Source organism: Geotrypetes seraphini, chromosome 8 (assembly GCF_902459505.1).
Source record: "Geotrypetes seraphini chromosome 8, aGeoSer1.1, whole genome shotgun sequence".
In the NCBI taxonomy this organism is placed as follows: domain Eukaryota; kingdom Metazoa; phylum Chordata; class Amphibia; order Gymnophiona; family Dermophiidae; genus Geotrypetes; species Geotrypetes seraphini.
Window position 1 is genome coordinate 9684491 of NC_047091.1, and position 18649 is coordinate 9703139.

An 18649-nucleotide genomic window follows, 5' to 3' on the forward strand; every position below is an offset into this window, starting at 1 on the left:
AGGTTGGCAAAGGGTGTTTACATAAAGAAACTGAGAATTTCACCTCTACGACGCTCTGGATCAGTGGGTTGGAACAGAATTGCCTATTAGGGCAGACCGATGCAGGATGACAGAGCCTTTTCTTTCAGAGACTGAATGGCTGTTACGTTAGCATTACGTTTAACCATCTGTGGCCCAGAAATACCTTAATGAAAGTTCAGTGAGGTTAACAAGCGAAGAAGCTAGGAACTGGTCTTGATATTACACATTTCTGTTATAACTCAAGACATCTAAACATAGAAACATAGAAATAGACGGCAGATAAGGGCCACGGCCCATCTAGTCTGCCCACCCCAATGACCCTCCCCTACCTATCTCTTTGAATAGATCCCACATGTCTATCCCATTTGGCCTTAAAATCAGGCACGCTGCTGGCCTCAATGACCTGAAGTGGAAGACTATTCCAGCGATCAACCACCCTTTCAGTGAAAAAGAATTTCCTGGTGTCCCCGTGCAGTTTTCCGCCCCTGATTTTCCACGGATGCCCCCTTGTTGCCGCGGGACCCTTGAAAAAGAAGATATCTTCTTCCACCTTGATGCGACCCGTGAGATACTTGAACGTCTCGATCATGTCTCCCCTCTCTCTGCGTTCCTCAAGTGAGTAGAGCTGTAACTTCATTGAACAGTATAGTATGAATTTCTGAAACAGGAAATGACTTGCGAAACGTCCTTGTAATGGCTGTTGTCCAAGGGATAGAGAATTTTCTCCTCCTCACTCATATACCCTCTTTTACCAAGGTGCGCTAAAAGATTCGTGCGCGCGAAACGCTAACGCGTGCATGTTAGTCTGTGGACGCGTTAGCGTTTAGTGCGCGCAAATCGGTTAGCGCACCTTAGCAGAAGAGGGAGGATAGTGCCAGATCTATTTATTTGAATTTGGATCATGCTCTTTTCGGCTATAGCTCAAGGCGTGTTTATATTCAGGTCTGGTGACGAACTGGCGAAGTTGGGCCTCTGATGGCAGTTTTAGAAATTATTTTCAGCCGGTTTGTGGCATATCATCATTAAACACAGCAGGAAAGGGAAGGTGCCTTGCCTCAATATACAACAAACAAACAACAACAACAACAACAACAAAAAAGCAAGGGCGATATCCAAATCAACAAATGGTATAGTTTATTAGCATAAAAAAAGTTTAAAATTTATAGTCCCAACAGGGATCCCAGTTTCGGCACTCCAGAAGTGTCTTCCTCAGGGGACAAACAAATAGCTAGAATAACAGTATAAACAGAAAATCATTAACTACCTATCCAAAAGCATGAAACATGCAAAATATGGGCAGAATAACATAAACATAAAACATATTAGAAAAACATATATATGAATAAGTATAATACTCATAAAAAAATAGAAAAATGATCTTGAAAGACAGTGATAAAATAATTAGCATAAATAATTAACATGAAATAATAGGCATAAATAAAGACCCCCTACGCAAGCATAAGACATAAATATGGGCAAAAAATCATAACCATTCGGGGGGGGGGAGGAGAATTGGGGGGTGCAGGGGTAGGATGTAATAGGTCATATAGAAATGTATATTGAAGGAATGATAGAAATATATATGCAAATTTCATAATTTATTATAATTTGATTATTACTTCAATATAATGTGAATAGGAGGGGGGAAGGGGAGGGGGAGTGATGGAAGGGAAGTGGGGGGAGTAGGGAAGGGTTGATATGGGTCATATGAAAATATATTTTGGAGGAATGATAGAAATATGTATGAAAATATCATAATTATGAATCTGTTGGAAATGAAAATCTATTTCTATTACATTATATTTCCTTCAATAAAATGTTATAAATTAAATGAGAAAAAACCCAAAACACCGAGATATGCTTTAAATATGCTTTATGGTTATGATTTTTTGCCCATATTTATGTGTCTTATGCTTGCTCAGGGGTCTTTTTTATGCCTATTCTTTCATGTTAATTATTTATGCAAATTATTTTATCACTGTCATTCAAGGTCATACTTATCCATATATTTATTTCTAACTTTTTAATCTGCTGCACACTTAGCTCAGGGCCTGCAGCTGGAGGGCACCCGGAAATGTGTAGACATCGATGCGATGACATCACAGGGCTGCATGATGTCATCACCTCGACATCCATGGCCCTGAGCCTCCTATTACCGCCGGTGGGGGTGGGGGTGCTGCAGAAGGAGAGGTGAGGGGCAAGGAGCAGAAGCACTAGCAAGGAGGAGAGGTGCCGTCGCCATCTGACTGACTACAGGATGTGCCTCTCACCGCAAGAATAGACATCCGATTTCTAACTTCCAAAGTGTTACCTGAAAAGATACGTCGAAATTGTTGATATGAATTTGGGAGTGTAAATATATAAGTTAAATCCCTAGTCCATGAGGCTGCCTGAAAAGATAATAGTCATTCCTGAAATTTCGTATATTTACATCCCTTTACAGAAGGGAAAGAAAACAATGATTGAGTTTTCCTAGGATGTTTAGAATTTGTGATAATAAAAGATTCCATAAGATACTCAGGAATTGAGCCTGTTTGTACCTTAAAACAAATACAGCCCAGCTTAAATTTAACCCGTGCCTCAACTGGAAGCCAATGCACTCGACGATAAAAATCAGTAACATGGTCATACTTCTTTCAATTGAAAATCAATCTAACTGCTGCATTCTGAATTCTGCGTAGTCTATGAAGGTTTTTCTGAGTACCTACAAGATGAATAATATTGCAATAGTCCAGCTGACTAAGGACAAGTTTGCTCTTGAAAGTAAAGCGTGGCGGGAAATTGAACTGAAAGGGTTAATTTCTTAGAGCAGGGCTTCTCATCCCAACCCTCAGGTGCGCCGAGTCGGTCAGGTTTTCAGGATATCCACAAATTAATATGCACTGCTTCCTCGGCAATCAAATCTGGATACCATGAAAAGCTGACTGGATGGTTGTGTCCCAAGGACGGGTTGAGAGTCAACGGCCTTAGAGGAGACTGGAAGAGAGCCGTGGTTAGGCTAGAGCAGGGATGCCCAACCTCGATCGTCTAGGATCTGCAATCCTGTTTGATTTTTCAGGATTTCCTCAATGAATATGCGTGAGATCTCAGGCATATTTGTTGGGGAAATCCTGACAACCCAACTGAGCGAGCGTTGAAATTGCCCTCCCTCCCCCCCCTCCGACTGGAGGCACAGATTGAGGACTGATATGGAGTTTAGTAGGAGAGGGCTCCGTGCCAAGCTGATTTCTGGGGCAAAATGAAATTATCTGATGGAGATATGTCTATTTTTATGATACTGGTTAATGATGATGAGTTCATATCACAAATCTAGCACTCACGTAAAATGAGTCATAGGTCCTGAAATAGAATGTGTGCAATCACATTAATGAGTTTTTTGTTCTCTCTTTCTCTGTCTCCTGTCTATCTAATATGAGTAATCTCCACATACATTTACATGCATATACATATTTCGGACTGATAGTCAGCCCCGCATCGAGCAATTGTTACGGCAATGACTGCCGCAGGTAGAACGACCTGGATGTTCTTGGCCAAGCCGGAAGTTATCCAGGTGCCAGTCGATATTCAGACCGGTGACTGGATAACAAAGCAGATGAAGTTAGGACAACCTTTTTCCTGAATATGATCGCTAACTGGATAAACCCTGGCTCTACTCTGATTCTGCCCACGGACTGCCCTGGCACTGAGCATCGGTTGCCTCAGATTTTCAGCGGCACTATGCGGTTGTCTCCCAGTCAGTGGGAAATAAGCAGTTCGGAGGAGGAGATTCATACTCCTTCGCTGCTTGAGCACCAAACCTGCCGTTGGCGTGCGGTCAAGCCCTTCAGGGGATTCGCCCCACCCCCTGAAGGCCCTGAGGGTGCTGCTCTGAAATTGATTGGTAGAGCAGGCAACAGGCAGATGCTGCTCAGCCAATCAAATTCAGATTCATACTGTCAGGGCCTTCAGGGGGTTCAGAGAATCCCCAGCCCAAAAGCCTTGCTTTTTTTTTTTTTGGGGGGGGGGGAGGGGTTACTTTTTGTTTGATGCAGTTTGATTGGTTGAGCAGGCTGCTACTCAACAAATCAAAGTGCATCAGCAAAAAGTACACAAAAAAATTAAAAAAAGGGCTGTAGAGCTGGGGATTCACTGCAACCTGTGCATGCCATCAATACTAAGAGGCTGGAGTTATCAACATGGGTATTAAAATGAGTTATTCTACTGTTAACCCAGATTATTAGTAACTAGGTCTCATTGCATAAAACGGAACCCGTGCTACGATAGCACAAGTTAATGGTAAAATAACCCATCTTATTTATTTAATTTTCTATACTGTTCTCCCCGGGGAGCTCAGTACAGTGTACATGAATTAATTCAGGTACTCAAACATTTTCCCTTTCGGTCCTGGCGGGCTCACAGTCTCTCTAATGTACCTGGGGCAATGGGGGGGGGGGATTAAGTGACTTGTCCAGGGTCACAAGGAGTAACGTGGGTTTGAACCCAAAACCTCAGGGTGCAGAGGCTGTAGCTGTAACCCCTGCGCCACTCTAGAAATCAAAAAGTAGCACAAGTGAGCCAAGTAGAGGACAGTGAAGCCATTGTGACATCACTGATGAGGCTGGCTCTTAGGCATTGGTGGAATGAGGCATTATGATGTCACAATACCAGCTCTGTCAAAGGCTGAAGATGTTCACACTATTTATTTACTCAATGTTCTATACCGTTCTGCCAGGGGAGCTCAGAACGGTTTACATGAATTTATTTTTCTCCATCTGTCCTGGTGGGCTCACAATCTATTTAATGCACCTTGGGCAATGGGGGGGGATTAAGTGACTTGCCCAGGGTCACAATGAGTAGCGTGGGTTTGAACCCACAACCTCAGGGTGCTGAGGCTGTAGCTTTAACCACTGCGCCAATACCTGCATTGATAACTTATTCCCTTAGTGTTAAGAGTCTCTGGAACTAGAGCAAGTATTATGATGTCATAATGCCTCATTCTGCCAATGCCTAAGAGCCAACCTCGGCAGTGATGTCACAATGGCTTGCTTGCCCTAACTTTGGCTCGCTTATTACATATAGCATTGATTTTGATTTCTAGAGACATTAATTAAGGGGGGGAGTGGGGAGTTATCAACATGGGCTACTGTTAAGGTGGGTTAATTTACTGTTAACCTCAGTTTGGGGTCCTTTTACTAAGGCGTGCTAATTGAATTAGAGCGTGCTAAACGCTGGCCAACCCCGCTGATGTAATTTTCATCGCAGTCCTCAAAATCATTGGTTCCTAAACCTAGAGGCTCATCAACAAAGCAGCTTTTTAGGATCTCTGCCATGAATATTTATGAAACAGATTTGCATGCGGATTTCTCTCAAGCGTATTCGTCGTGGAAATCCTAAAAACTTGACTGGTTGGGACGCCTTTAGGCTAGGTTTGGGAACGACTGCTTTAAATCTTGAAGGATAAAGCAATGGCCTCATCCATTCTCTTGTTTATCCTTTCTGTCTCCTCTTCAGGAGCCTACCTGATGGTGAACTCCTCCCAGCATGCTGCGGGGCAGGTGGCTCATATCCTCTTCCAGGCCCTGAGCGAGAATGACACCCATTGCTTGCAATTCAGCTACTTCTTGTACAGCAGAGATGGTCACAGCCCCGGCGCCCTCAATGTCTACGCCAAGGTGAACAGTGGTCCTCGAGGCAGTGCTGTGTGGAACGTCTCAGGATCTCATGGGCACCAGTGGCACCAGGTGGAACTGGCAGTCAGCACATTTTGGCCAAATGAGTACCAGGTAGGCAGCTGTGGGTGTTGGATGCAGTCATTAACCTTTTTAGTTCATCTTTGAGTCCAGTATTGCCTACATCTGAACACCCGAAGAGAAGAGTGCTTTGATTTTCAAAGACTCCATTCCTTACTCTTAGTAAACCTGCAACTCACCCATTCTGTTCCACTTTGGGGAATTTTGTACCTGAATCCTACCATGTAGTACCCTATGCTGCTACAGTTCTGACAGTGCACCTCAGTCCTGACCCACAGTACCCCTTGCAAACAGGGAAAGATATGAGACAGCCAAGGAAAGGAGAAGAAAACCACTAATGCCTGTATCAGGGGTCCTAGTAACACAGAAATAAATAGTAAATTCAATTCACAATAAATTGGCCTGGTTTTTCATCTCTGCGGAAATCTTATTTCCAAAGATTTTCTTTTTTCAACTTGCTTTGATTGTTTTCTTCTTGAAGACATCGGTAGAGCAGGCCAATGGCGTTAGGAGCATCTTGAATGTCGTATCGTGGGGACAGAGGTCCATGACATCTTCTCTAAGACGTTTGCCTTGAGCAGTTCAAGTCTGGTAGGAGCAGCTGGGAAGACTGAAGCTTTGGGTTTGGGGGAAGAGTGTAGAAGGAGGGAGGGGGTAGAAGGGAGAGAAAGTTAGGAGTGTCTGAGGAGCCTCACCAAAGTTCACTGGTGGACAGATCTCAAAAACACGACAACTGTTTCTACTCTTTGACATGAGAGTAGGGTTTGGAAGAAGGATTTATCTTGTTCTCTCCACTCAAGGATTTGGAAGCACAGGTTGAGGAGTTCACCTCATTCTGACAATAGAAATATTTTATTCTCTTAGGCTTCCATAGTTGGTGTCATGATTATTGTGATAGTCTGGATCTTGCCTGAGTCCAAGTAAGTGGAACCAACGTTTCACCCATTATGCTGTGGCTTTCTTCAGGAGTTGAGGATTAGCCTAAGGGTTAGAGCAGTGGACTTAAGAACCGGGGGAACCAGGTCTGATCCTTCTATAGCAGCTGAAACAGCACTCACTTTCTGGGACATGGCAAAATCCAGACAACCACAATAATGGCAATGTTGATCACCAATCTCAAGTCAACTCCTTCACTTGTGATTGCAAGATAGTGACATAGGTTTCAGCTCATACAGTTACCAGGCTGCCTCTTGTGTGTGTGTGTGTGTGTGTGCGTGTGGGGGGGGGGTTGTCTAAGTTTTGACTTATCTATATTAGAAGATTATTTAAAACTGAACTCTCATTCTTCAAAGACCTTTTCCTTTTGGTTTCCAGGGCTCTTCTTATGTTGACAATAGTTTGATTCTGCTTTCTAAATCTTTCAGACACTCATTACCCTTAGATCTCCAATTAATATGTAAGTTTACCATTTAGACTATTGTACGGCATCTAGACTCTTTGTTCGGCACTGTATTTAAACTTATTGTATAGTATTGTATTTAGACTCACTGTATTGTATTATATGTGGATTTATTGTATTGTATTAGCATTGTACTGTACTAAGACCTTTGTTATTCGCTGAATGTCCAGCCTTCTTACAATGTAAACCGCCTAGAAGTCGCCTGACTATGGCGGTATAGAAAAATAAAGTTATTATTATTATTATTATTATTATTCCTCTTCATGCCTCTGTAACATATAAGATTTTCTGCTTGTGTCACGCCATACTGAGTTCTCCTATTGTTCTTCTCTCCACTGGGAAGCTGTTCCACAAGGAAAAGCCAGTAACAATGACAAAATTAGAATTTTTCTTCCTATCAAACACGTTACTCTTGCTACTCATTTGATGTTCTTGTTTTCCAGCCTTTTAGAAGATCACCCTTAGCTAACTGGTCCTGTCCACATTCTTCCATTAAGACCAATTGTTTGTGAAAGTGGAAATACGTTACCTTTGTGACATCATACAATCCACCCATTGTTGGGTACTTTTTAGCTTTCGTGTTCCTTAAACTGAAGAGGTACTCAGTCTAGTGTCACATGGATCTCTGACCGTGCACACTCAAACCTCTGGAAAGCTCACCAGCACATACGACCCAAGCTATATGACTCATGTATGTGACTCCATTTAACCGATGCGATGGAGTACAGGTAAATAATTTCATGTGATTCAACATAGCTTAATAAGGAACGGCAGAAAATGACCATCTGGCTCATCCAGTTTGCTTAATTATCCTGTCTACACGGCTAAGAATACATCCCAGCTGCCAGACAGGGTAATCTCTTGCAAAGTTTCAGGTTTACCCAGGACATTTCTCGTGTCTTCCCCTGTTGTACTCCTCCATTTGGAGTAGAAGAACACACAGATCTCCATTTCCATACCTTCCTTTCACATTCGCAACCAGAAAATTCTGTAATTCTCTAATATTAGTGTAACCATTGCTCTGATAACAGGCTGCCTAGGTCATCCTCTGTTTATAGCCTGCCGGACATTCCTAATTCAATTTCATATTGCCTCCACGATGGAAACAAACCATTATTCTTGTGGCCCAATACTTGTGTCTGGAGAAGAGTTCATTATCCTTCTTGCTCTCTTTCTCCTTTGCATATCTTTCCTATTAATTATGACTTCAGAAATCAAAAGCATTGTGATGGCAGATGTCATTCAGGAAGGGAAGGGGGAAAGGCGGAGATCTCACAAAGGAATGTGTTGTTATTTTTGATGTGCTATCAGCTCCTGAAGCGGAAAGCCTAGCACCCTGCTGCATAATGTCGAATGCGGCTCAGTGAAGCCATTTTTAGCCACAAAGAGGCAAAACTTCGTAGAAATTGAAAAGTCATCTCCCCCCCCAATGCTCCTTCCTATGATAGTAGAGAGGGGAAAAAAACAACTATGCCTGGTCACTGTTGGTCAGCAATGGGACTGCTTTCGTTCAAATTGAAAGAAATAAGGAAGAAAGGGACCAGACTGAATGGAAAGAGCATTTTGATTGGACAGCCCCTTGCAGGTTGCAGTGGTGTGCGGTGAGGGCTTTCAGTGAATCCCCATCTCTACACCCCTGCTTTTTAAATATGGAATAGAAGGTGACACAAATTGCCAGGTATTGGTATTCAATGAATGTTTCCAAAGCTTCAGTGTAAAACATGAAGAATCATACTTCGTGCTCTAAGAACATAAGCATCGCCTCTGCCGAGTCAGACCACAGGTCCATCGTGCCCAGCAGTCCGCTCTCGTGGCGGCCCCCCAGGTCAGTGACCTGCAAGTGATCCTCTACTGAAAACATTTTGTCCTGTATAGTACCCCTCTATCTATATCCCTCAATCCCCTTTTCCTTCAGGAACCTGTCCAACCCCTTCTTGAAACCCAAAATCGTACTCTGCTTTACCACCTCCTCTGGAAGTGCATTCCAGGCATCCACCACCCTCTGAGTGAAGAAGAACTTCCTAGCGTTCGTTCTGAATCTGTCTCCCTTCAATTTTCTTGAGTGCCCTCTTGTTCTTGTTTCCCCGGCCAGTCTGAAGAATCTGTCCCTCTCTACCCTCTCTATACCTTTTATGATCTTGTAAGTTTCTATCATGTCCCCTCTAAGTCTCCGTTTTTCCAGGGAATAGAGCCCCAGTTTCTCCAGCCTCTCGGCATATGGAAGGTTTTCCATGCCCTTTATCATTTTCGTTGCTCTTCTTTGGACTCTCTCGAGTGTCGCCATATCCTTCTTAAGGTACGGCGACCAGTATTCAACGCAGTATTCCAGATTCGGGCGCACCATCGCCCGATATAGCGGCAGGATAACTTCTTTGGTTCTGGTAGTGATTCCTTTTTTGATAATGCCCAGCATTCTGTTCGCCTTCTTTGAGGCCGCTGCGCATTGTGCCCCCGGCTTCATTGTTTGGTCCACCAGAACCCCCAAGTCCTTTTTTAGGTTGCTTTTCCCCAATACCATCCCCCTCATGCTATAGTTGTACATCGGGTTTCCTTTCATTGACAGGCATTGCACATGAAATAGAGGGGAATAAGGGATGTAATTTCCTCACAGAGGTTAGAAATGAGCCCCTGAAGAAAATATTTTTGCTCTTAACGCTGCAGAGTGGCAACGCATCCGGGGGGCAGCACCGCTGCCGCTGTTACTCAGTAGCTGAAGGGGAGAAAGAAGAATGCTAGCATTGGTATGAGCAAATTGGATTAATGGATTGGAGCCCTGTGAGATAAATGCAATTTAGGTTAGGAACGCCTGTCGTTATTACCCAGGTTAAGGTTGTATCCAGGAGCTGGTATTCCTTCCTCTCTGTATCCTTGCAGACAGGGACTCCTGCCCTCCAAAGGTTAGAGATTTTATGGAATAATTCTATAATGTGGGAGGCCATTGACACACTAGAAAACACATATATATATGGTATATGTTGATGTAATCTAATCTAATAATCAAATCTAATTTTTATATACCATCATTATCCCAAAATTTGATCCAAAATGATTTACAACAGACAAAATCAACCACGTTTTACAAAGGCCAGTCCACTACACAAAGAGATGGGGGAAAGTTAAGCTAAGAGTCTCTGAAATAATTCCATTTTAAGGTTTTTATTCCATAAAATGTTATAAACGAAGGTGCTCGTAATCGAGAGAGAAAAACGTCCAAAAATTGGCCTAAGTTGGCACTTGGACGATCATAAACGAAAGACGTCCAAGTGCCGATAATCAACGCATTTCTAAATGACCTAGGCCTTCATAGTGCCGCTGAACGACCATAGCTAAACGGAGGAGGAGTGTCGAGGGCGGGATTTGGGCGGGACGTGGGCAGGCTTAGACTTAGTCGTACAGCATGTATAACCGAAAGTTATACAGCAAAGGATCGACGGAACTTGGACGTTGTGACTTAGACCATTTAAAACATGGTCTAAGTCACAAAAACCCACCTAAAGTGACCAGATAAGCACTGCAAACACATAATAGAGACCCCCCCCACACACTACCCCAGTGATCACTGACCCCCCCACACCTCCACCCCTAAAAAAATATTAATCACAACTTGAAAATTGTGCCTCCCGAACATCATCACCTGGCAGCCTGGAATAGGAAAGCCTAGTCTTAAACCATCTTGGGAGTGGGTTAGGGACCCATAGAGAGGTGGACCCATGCCCATAAGCCCCTGTAAACACTGCATTGATATTGAAACATGTGCACTCCCCTATACACCCCCAAAACCCTTTTTTACTAGTGGTCTCTTTTGTAATCCGCCCAGAACTGCAAGGTTGAGGCGGAATAGAAATCAGTAATGTAATGTAATATAAGTGACTCCTGCAGCCATAAGGGCTATTGGGATGATAGATAAGCGGGTCTAGGGGATTTTGGAGGTGGTTTGGGAGGCTCATCATGATCTATAAGGCAGCTGTAGTGAGATGAAGACATGGCACCCTTTTTGTGAAGTGGTATGTCCGGGTGTTCAGTCCATCACTTTGCAGACCCCTCCCATGCCCAACAGGGCTTGTTCTAGGCATTTTTGACTTGGACGAAAAGTTGGACGAAAATGTGGTATAAAGACGAACGATTTAGCGGCTTGGACGATCAGATCGGCAGGACGTATACTTAGACGATTTTCGAAACGAAAAAAAATTTGGACATATTTTTCGAAAATGTGTCCTAAGCTATTTTTTACTTTGGACGACTTGCGACTTGGACGAAAACGGACTTAGACGTTCCTTTCGATTATGCCCCTCCATGGTTTTTACAGAACAATCCATGTGCTAAAACCGCTAACGCGGCTTCATAAAAGGAGCCCTAAGTCACAATTAAAGGCTTATTATTGTAAAATAGCATTTGAAATAACTTCCTTTATCTCGATTAACACGAGGTTTTCATTTTCCCCTTTGCCTTTGCTGTTTTCCTGCCCTTCTTTTACCTATAATACATTGTAAAATTTCCCTTTTTCCAATTTGTGTTTTGTCTGTTTGTGTGTTTTTTACCTTGTTTGTGGCTATTGATTTTTGAATTGTTACCCTTGCTTTTATTCTTGTAAAACGCTTTGATTTAACTTTTTGTGTTACCGTATATACTCGAATATAAACCTCATGACCGTCTACTCCGGAAACTGAAGAACCATGGGGTGGACGGAGACATAAATAGATGGCTCAGAAACTGGTTGGCGGGTAGGAAACAGAGGGTAGGGGTGAAGGGCCACTACTCGAACTGGAGGAGGGTCACGAGTGGGGTCCCGCAGGGCTTGGTGCTCAGGCTGCTGCTATTTAATATATTCATAAATGATCTAGAAACAGGGACGAAGTGTGAGATAATAAAATTTGCGGATGACACCAAACTATTTAGTGGAGCTCAGACGAAAGAGGACTGCGAAGAATTGCAAAGGGACCTGAACAAACTGGGGGAATGGGCGACGAGATGGCAGATGAAGTTCAATGTTGAGAAATGTAAAGTATTGCATCTGGGAAGCAGAAACCCGAGGTACAACTATACGATGGGAGGGATGTTATTGAATGAGAGTACCCAAGAAAGGGACTTGGGGGTAATGGTGGACATGACAGTGAAGCCGACGGCACAGTGCACAGCGGCCGCTAAGAGAGTTTCAAGTTTATTAGGATTTTATATACCGCCTATCAAGGTTATCTAAGCGGTTTTTTACAATCAGGTACTCAAGCATTTTCCCAAATAGAATGCTAGGCATAATCAAGAAGGGTATTACAACAAGGACGAAAGAAGCTATCCTGCCGTTGTAATGGGCGATGGTGTGCCCGCATCTGGAATACTGTGTCCAATAATGGTCGCCGTACCTTAAGAAGGATATGGCGTTACTCGAGAAGGTTCAGAGGAGAGCGACACGTCTGATAAAGGGGATGGAAAACCTTTCATACGCTGAGAGATTGGAGAAACTGGGTCTCTTTTCCCTGGAGAAGAGGAGACTTAGAGGGGATATGATAGAGACTTACAAGATCATGAAGGGCATAGAGAGAGTAGAGAGGGACAGATTCTTCAAACTTTCAAAAAATAAAAGAACAAGAGGGCACTCGGAAAAGTTGAAAGGGGACAGATTCAAAACCAATGCTAGGAAGTTCTTCTTTACCCAGCATGTGGTGGACACCTGGAATGCGCTTCCAGAGGACGTAATAGGGCAGAGTACGGTATTGGGGTTTAAGAAAGGATTGGACAATTTCCTGCTGGAAAGGGGGATAGAAGGGTATAAATAGAGGATCAGTGCACAGGTCCTGGACCTGTTGGGCCGCCGCGTGAGTGGGCTGCTGGGTGCGATGGACCTCATGTCTGACCCAGCAGAGGCATTGCTTATGTTCTTATGTAACCTTTTTCCTCCCAAAAAGGAGGAACAAAGGGTGACCTGAATACAAACCGAACTCAAGTCAGTCTTGTGAGGCTATTGTGGGAGCGAGTGGCCTACTGATCAGAACTGCTGCCTCAGTGACAGATGGTGAATATACCTAAGAGTACCTGATTACTATTCAATGTATTGTAATTAGAGAATGACACAGTGGATGTTACCTGGGGCTAGCTGCAAGTAGTCGCGGGTAACCTGCCGAAATGGTGGAGGGGGGAAAGGTGCTCACCACAGGTTTGGGGACAAGGCCATCCACCGCCCCGTAGAGTGGGGTGAAGAGTGGGGTAAATAGTGTGAAGAGTTTCAGCCTCTGATAACCAGAGCTGGTATTGTGATGTCATAGTGCCTTGTTCCACCAATTCCTAAGAGCCAACCTCATCAGTGATGTCACAATGGCTGCATTGTCATATACTTGGCTCACTATTGCTACTTTTTGATTTCTAGAGTGGCGCAGTGGTTAAAGCTGCAGCCTCAGCACCCTGGGGTTGTGGGTTCAAACCCACGCTGCTCCTTGTGACCTTGGGCAAGTCACTTAATCCCCTCCCCATTTGTGCCAGGTCCATTAGATCTATTGTGTGCCCACCAGGACAGACAGGGAAATATGCTTGAGTACCTGAATAAATTCATGTAAAACCATTCTGAGCTCCCTTGGGAGAATGATCTAGAAAATTGAATAAATAAATAAATAAATAAATGTTTTGAGAATCCTGGCAGGAGACCAGTTTTCCAGACTATGTGCAGGCAGAGAGCACTCCTGGATATTATCTTTTTCTCCCCCCTCCCGCCCCTCCCACTTTGCTCCATACGCTGTAGGTAACTATTCCTGCATTGTCAACAGCATCCATGTTTTTATCTGCAGGAAACAGCGGTAAGTTGGTCAGGGGAAGGAAAAGTGAGCACCAGAATTGCATTTTTCTAATCTCAGCGTGTACTTCCCGTGTGCGCTGTTCTGTCTGTCTCAAAGCAGATGCAACTATGTTAACAGCGATAGAGCCAGACTTCAACTATAGAGGCTGGTGCCTGAGTTTATTTTTAAAAATGGCCCCCATGAGTGTGTAGAGAATCCAGTCCCGTTTTTACCGTTTAGCATATTTGGTTATATAATTCTGCATTTTCCATTGCCTTCCCTGAGAAGAACAAGGCGCAGTGAGGTAAAACCAGGACTGGAGTGGCCTGTCCTTATGACCTGAAGCCAGATGGGGCCATTGAAACATAGAGAGAGTTGTTAAGCAATCATCCGAAGACGGTTTGGTCTGTGGGGCATCTGGCACCAGACTTCCATCCTATATAATGTATATTACCAAAGTGTTTCGCTTTGCCTTCCAGGTCCTGTTTGAGGCGGTGGTCTCGACTGATCGGAAAGGGTATCTTGGTTTGGATGATATTCTGCTCTTGAATTACCCTTGTTGTAAGTACTCTGTAGCCAGGGCCTAAACTGTCAGCATTCACAAAGGGGTTAATCCAGTATAGTAGCACCTAGATGTAATTGCTGCCTATGCATGTCAAAAGTGCCATTGTATTGACAGGTGCCTTTGTACACTGGGAACAATTCTATAAGTGCCATAGCATCCAGCTAGGTCAGGGGTGGGCATTCGAGGGCCATGGTCCAGCCGGGTTTTCGAGATTTCCCCAATGAATAGGCACAAGATGTATTTTCATGCAAATAAATCTCATTCATATTAATTGGGGAAAACCTGGACTGCAGCCCTCGAGGACCGTGTTTGCCCAGCCTTGAGTCCTTGGCGCACCAACTTGTGTCGATTAATGACTTGACGTAAGAAGGCACCTACATAGGGGTGCTCCAATGCTGACCTGTTTTGTTTTTGTTTTTCTCCCTAAATTGTGAGCCCTCCGGGAACAGCAAAATACCTATTGTACCTAAATCTATAATTAACCGCTAGCCTCAGTGGCATAGTAAGAGACGCAAGTGGGGTGCGGACCGTCCCAGGTGCTGTTTCACTGGGGGCGCTGGCACCTTTCTGCCCTGTCCCACGCTTGCGCCATCCCTCCCTCCCGTACCTCTGTAGATTTCATGGGGCCAGGAAGTGAGATCAGAGAGAAATGCAACACTGGCACGAGGAGCATGCTGCAGAAGCCAATCGCACTGGCAAAGATTTAGAAGTAAGGGGGGAGAGGCACTGCTCTGGGCATCTCCTACCCTTGCCATGCCACCAGCAAGCCTGAAAGCTAATGAAGTGGTGTATATTCAGGTACAATAGATATTTTTCTGTTCCTGGGAAGTCTCACAATTACAAAACAAAAGAGTTAAAGTGGGATTGAATCTGGGTCCCCTGACTTACAGTCCACTCCACTAACCACTAGTCTGCCCCCCCCCCCTCTGCTCTGCAGGGACATCTGCGTGGCCATTTTCTAAGAATGCTGCAATACTGACGTCCATGTTGTTTTCCCCTGTCCATTATTTGGATGTCCCAGTTTGTAAAATGGCTGTTCATGCAGGATATCTCCACCACATGGATGTCCATCTTATGTATTTTTGAACTGGAAATCTTGATGTATTTCCTGTTAATGATACATGCGAGATGGATGTGCATTTGAGACTATTCTGGATGTCCTTTTGAAAATGCCCTTCAGGTGTCTTTATAAAATAGGCAAACATAGGAACCCCCTGCCCTGTGATTCTAGGCACCTTGTTATAAATTATCCTTATGAGCATCCAACATTAGTGGTTGAAATTGGACGTTGGGGCTTAAAATAAAAGTCCATCTCTGCTAAATCAGTGAGCTTGGAAGTGTATGTATTATCTTGGACCAGACGAAATATAAATTATTAAACCACTGTGCTATTTTGGGGTCTTGTGACTTAGCTTCCAACCCTCTGTTATTAAAGAATTTGGCTTTGGCTGGAACATAGGATTGGAGAGAGTTGAAGTTATGTCTGGATGGTTCCTGTTTCAAAAAAAAAAAAAAAGAGAAAGTATGTTTTCCCACCGACTGTAAAACCAAAACCAGCATATGGAGAAATGTCACTGCATTGGCTTGATTTATATCTGGTCACTGACCACAGTGTTAGGCTGCTATTTCTCTAGCTTTTAAAATTGAGTAACTCAGGGGAGACGTCATCAATGTGGATGTGGGAGACTAGCCTGGTTTGGTAGGCTAACCTAGGGTTACCAGAGATCCGGATTTTCCTGGACATGTCCTCTTTAAAAAGTAGAGTTTTAAGATTGGACTTGAAATTATTTAAATTAGATTCCTGTCTTAGAGTTGTGGGGAGGATATTCCTTAATATTGGTGCAACTACCGTATTTTCTCGCATATAGGCCATCCCTCTGCATAGGCCGCAGAAAAGGGTGGCCTATGATTAAAAACCGGAAGATAAGCCCCCCCATGGTATTAGCCGCGGCTTATCTTCAGGTTCCTCCCCTGACTTTTACATCCATCCCCCCCCCACCCCGGTACCTTTTTAGAAAGCCCCTTCGCTGGCACACGGCTTGGGTCTTCAGCGGTGCAGGGCAGCCGCGATCTCCTTGGCATCCGGCCTGCCCCCGCACCGCCCGCCGAATGGTCAACGTCGGCTCTCGCAGGACTCATGGGACACGCAAGAACTGACCTCAGCCACTCAGCAAGCGGTGCGGGGGCAGGCTGGATGCCGAAGAGATCGAGGCTGCCCTGCAGCGCTGGAGACCCGAGCCACACGCCAGCGAGGGGGCTTTCTAAAAAGATACCGGGGATGGGGTGGTGGATGATTTAAAAGTTTTATATTGGCCGGCCCATATAACTAGGCCGCTTCCCATACACGGGTTTGTAAAACCCATGTAAAGGCTGTGGCCTATATATGGGGAAATACAGTTCTGAATAAATGGTTTTACATATTGTATCGTAGAATAACTGACGAATAGAGGGGATAGTAGGAAGATGTTGTCGAAGTCATAAGGTTTCCATTTCTCTCCCGCTTCAGAATAGATATATAAAGTTTTGAAATCACCAATGGAATCTTGGAACTTCAGATAAGTGTGCACATGGAAAAGCGGAGACTTAGAGGAGACATGATAGAAACCTTCAAAATCCTGAAGGGCATAGAAAAGGTAGACAGGGACAGATTCTTCACACTGTGGGGAACCACAAGTACAAGGGGGCACTCGGAGAAATTAAAAGGGGGCAGGTTTAAAACAAACACTAGGAAGTTCTTTTTTACCCAGAGGGTGGTGGACACGCGCTTCCGGAGGCCGTGATAGGACAGAGCACGTTACAGGGCTTCAAAGAAGGGTTGGATAGGTTCCTAGACAATAAGGGGATCGAGGGGTACAGATAGGAGTTGAGGTAGGTTATATAGGAATAGTCAGGGACCACAGCACAGGTGATAGACCTGGAGGGCCGCCGCGGGAGCGGACCGCTGGGCGGGATGGACCTCTGGTCTGACCCGGCGGAGGCAAATTCTTATGTTCTTATGTGGGAATGATTATTAGATTTGTGACAGATGTCAAAACAGAGCTATTTCTTTGCTCTGTAGAGTGCATCCTGATTTGGGGATATATATTTTTTTTTAATATTCTGTTTTTCCCCAACACAGTATAGCAAGCCAATGTTAAAATTTGGGCTCTTCTACTACTAAATGTAAAGCCTGCGGGTGAATCACCGAGGCTTGAGTTATAATAGTTTTTATTTTTTTTTTTTTTACAGTTATGCTTTAAATATTGAACTTTGCTCCCTTATTTATTGTTGCAGGAAATATTATCTTGCCATATTAGCCACAAGAACTCTTTTTCCTTCAGGCAGGATAATACTTCCTTGGAGTTAGCAAACGTAGTATTTTGCAGGTGGGAGAAGGACTGTGCAGAGTGGTTACTTTCAACTGGGTTGTGATGCAAAGGGGGGTGGGGTTGTTTTTTTGTTCCTGGCTCATTTTATCTTGTTGAGCAGTGAATACCGTGTGCCTGAGGCATCTCAATGCCTTCCTTTTGATGCAAGCTGTCAGGTTGTAGATGGCCACATAATCATTACGACGTGCACACCGGCAATTACACGTCAAGTTAATGGCTGAGTGCATACAATGTTGTTAACCAGTCAGTCTCTTGCTAGGCAGCTTTAATGATGTCCTGTCAAAGAGAATTGGAGAAATAACTAAATCTATCCTCTAGCACAGGGATGCCCAAGTCCGGTCCTCGAGATCTATTGGCAGGCCAGGTTTTCAGGATATCCACAATGAATAGGCATGAGAGAGATTTGCATACCAAGAAGGCAGTGCGGGCAAATCTTTCTCATGCCTATTCATTGAGGATATCCTGAAAACCTGGCCTGCCAGTGGATCTTGAGGACCGGACTTGGGCAGCCCTGTTCTAGCAAGATGGCAGGAGAACATGGTCTGGGGTGGTCTTTAGAGCAGGGATCTCAAAGTCCCTCCTTGAGGGCCGCAATCCAGTCGGGTTTTCAGGATTTCCCCAATGAATATGCATTGAAAGCAGTGCTGGCCCCTTCCACGTCTAAATGGTCTTGTTCCAGGTGTTTGGGATCCGAGAGAACGAGAGCCAGAAGGCCTTGAGCATGCGCAGATGCTCAAGGCCCAGCCCAGGCAAGAGGCGGGAGCTTTCTTTCACTTGCACAAGCAGCAGATGGGGTAAGGCGCATG

At 44.3% G+C, this 18649-nt stretch overlaps 1 protein-coding gene across 1 annotated transcript in view; it reads left to right on the plus strand.

Moving 5' to 3' along the window:
- PTPRU (protein tyrosine phosphatase receptor type U) overlaps positions 1–18649 on the plus strand; it is a 489953-nt gene that overhangs the window by 199148 nt on the left and 272156 nt on the right. Inside the window, exons 3-4 of the mRNA XM_033956533.1 lie at positions 5512–5783; positions 14390–14471. Of these exons, the coding sequence (XP_033812424.1) occupies positions 5512–5783; positions 14390–14471 (354 nt within the window). The remainder of the gene's footprint in view (positions 1–5511; positions 5784–14389; positions 14472–18649) is intronic.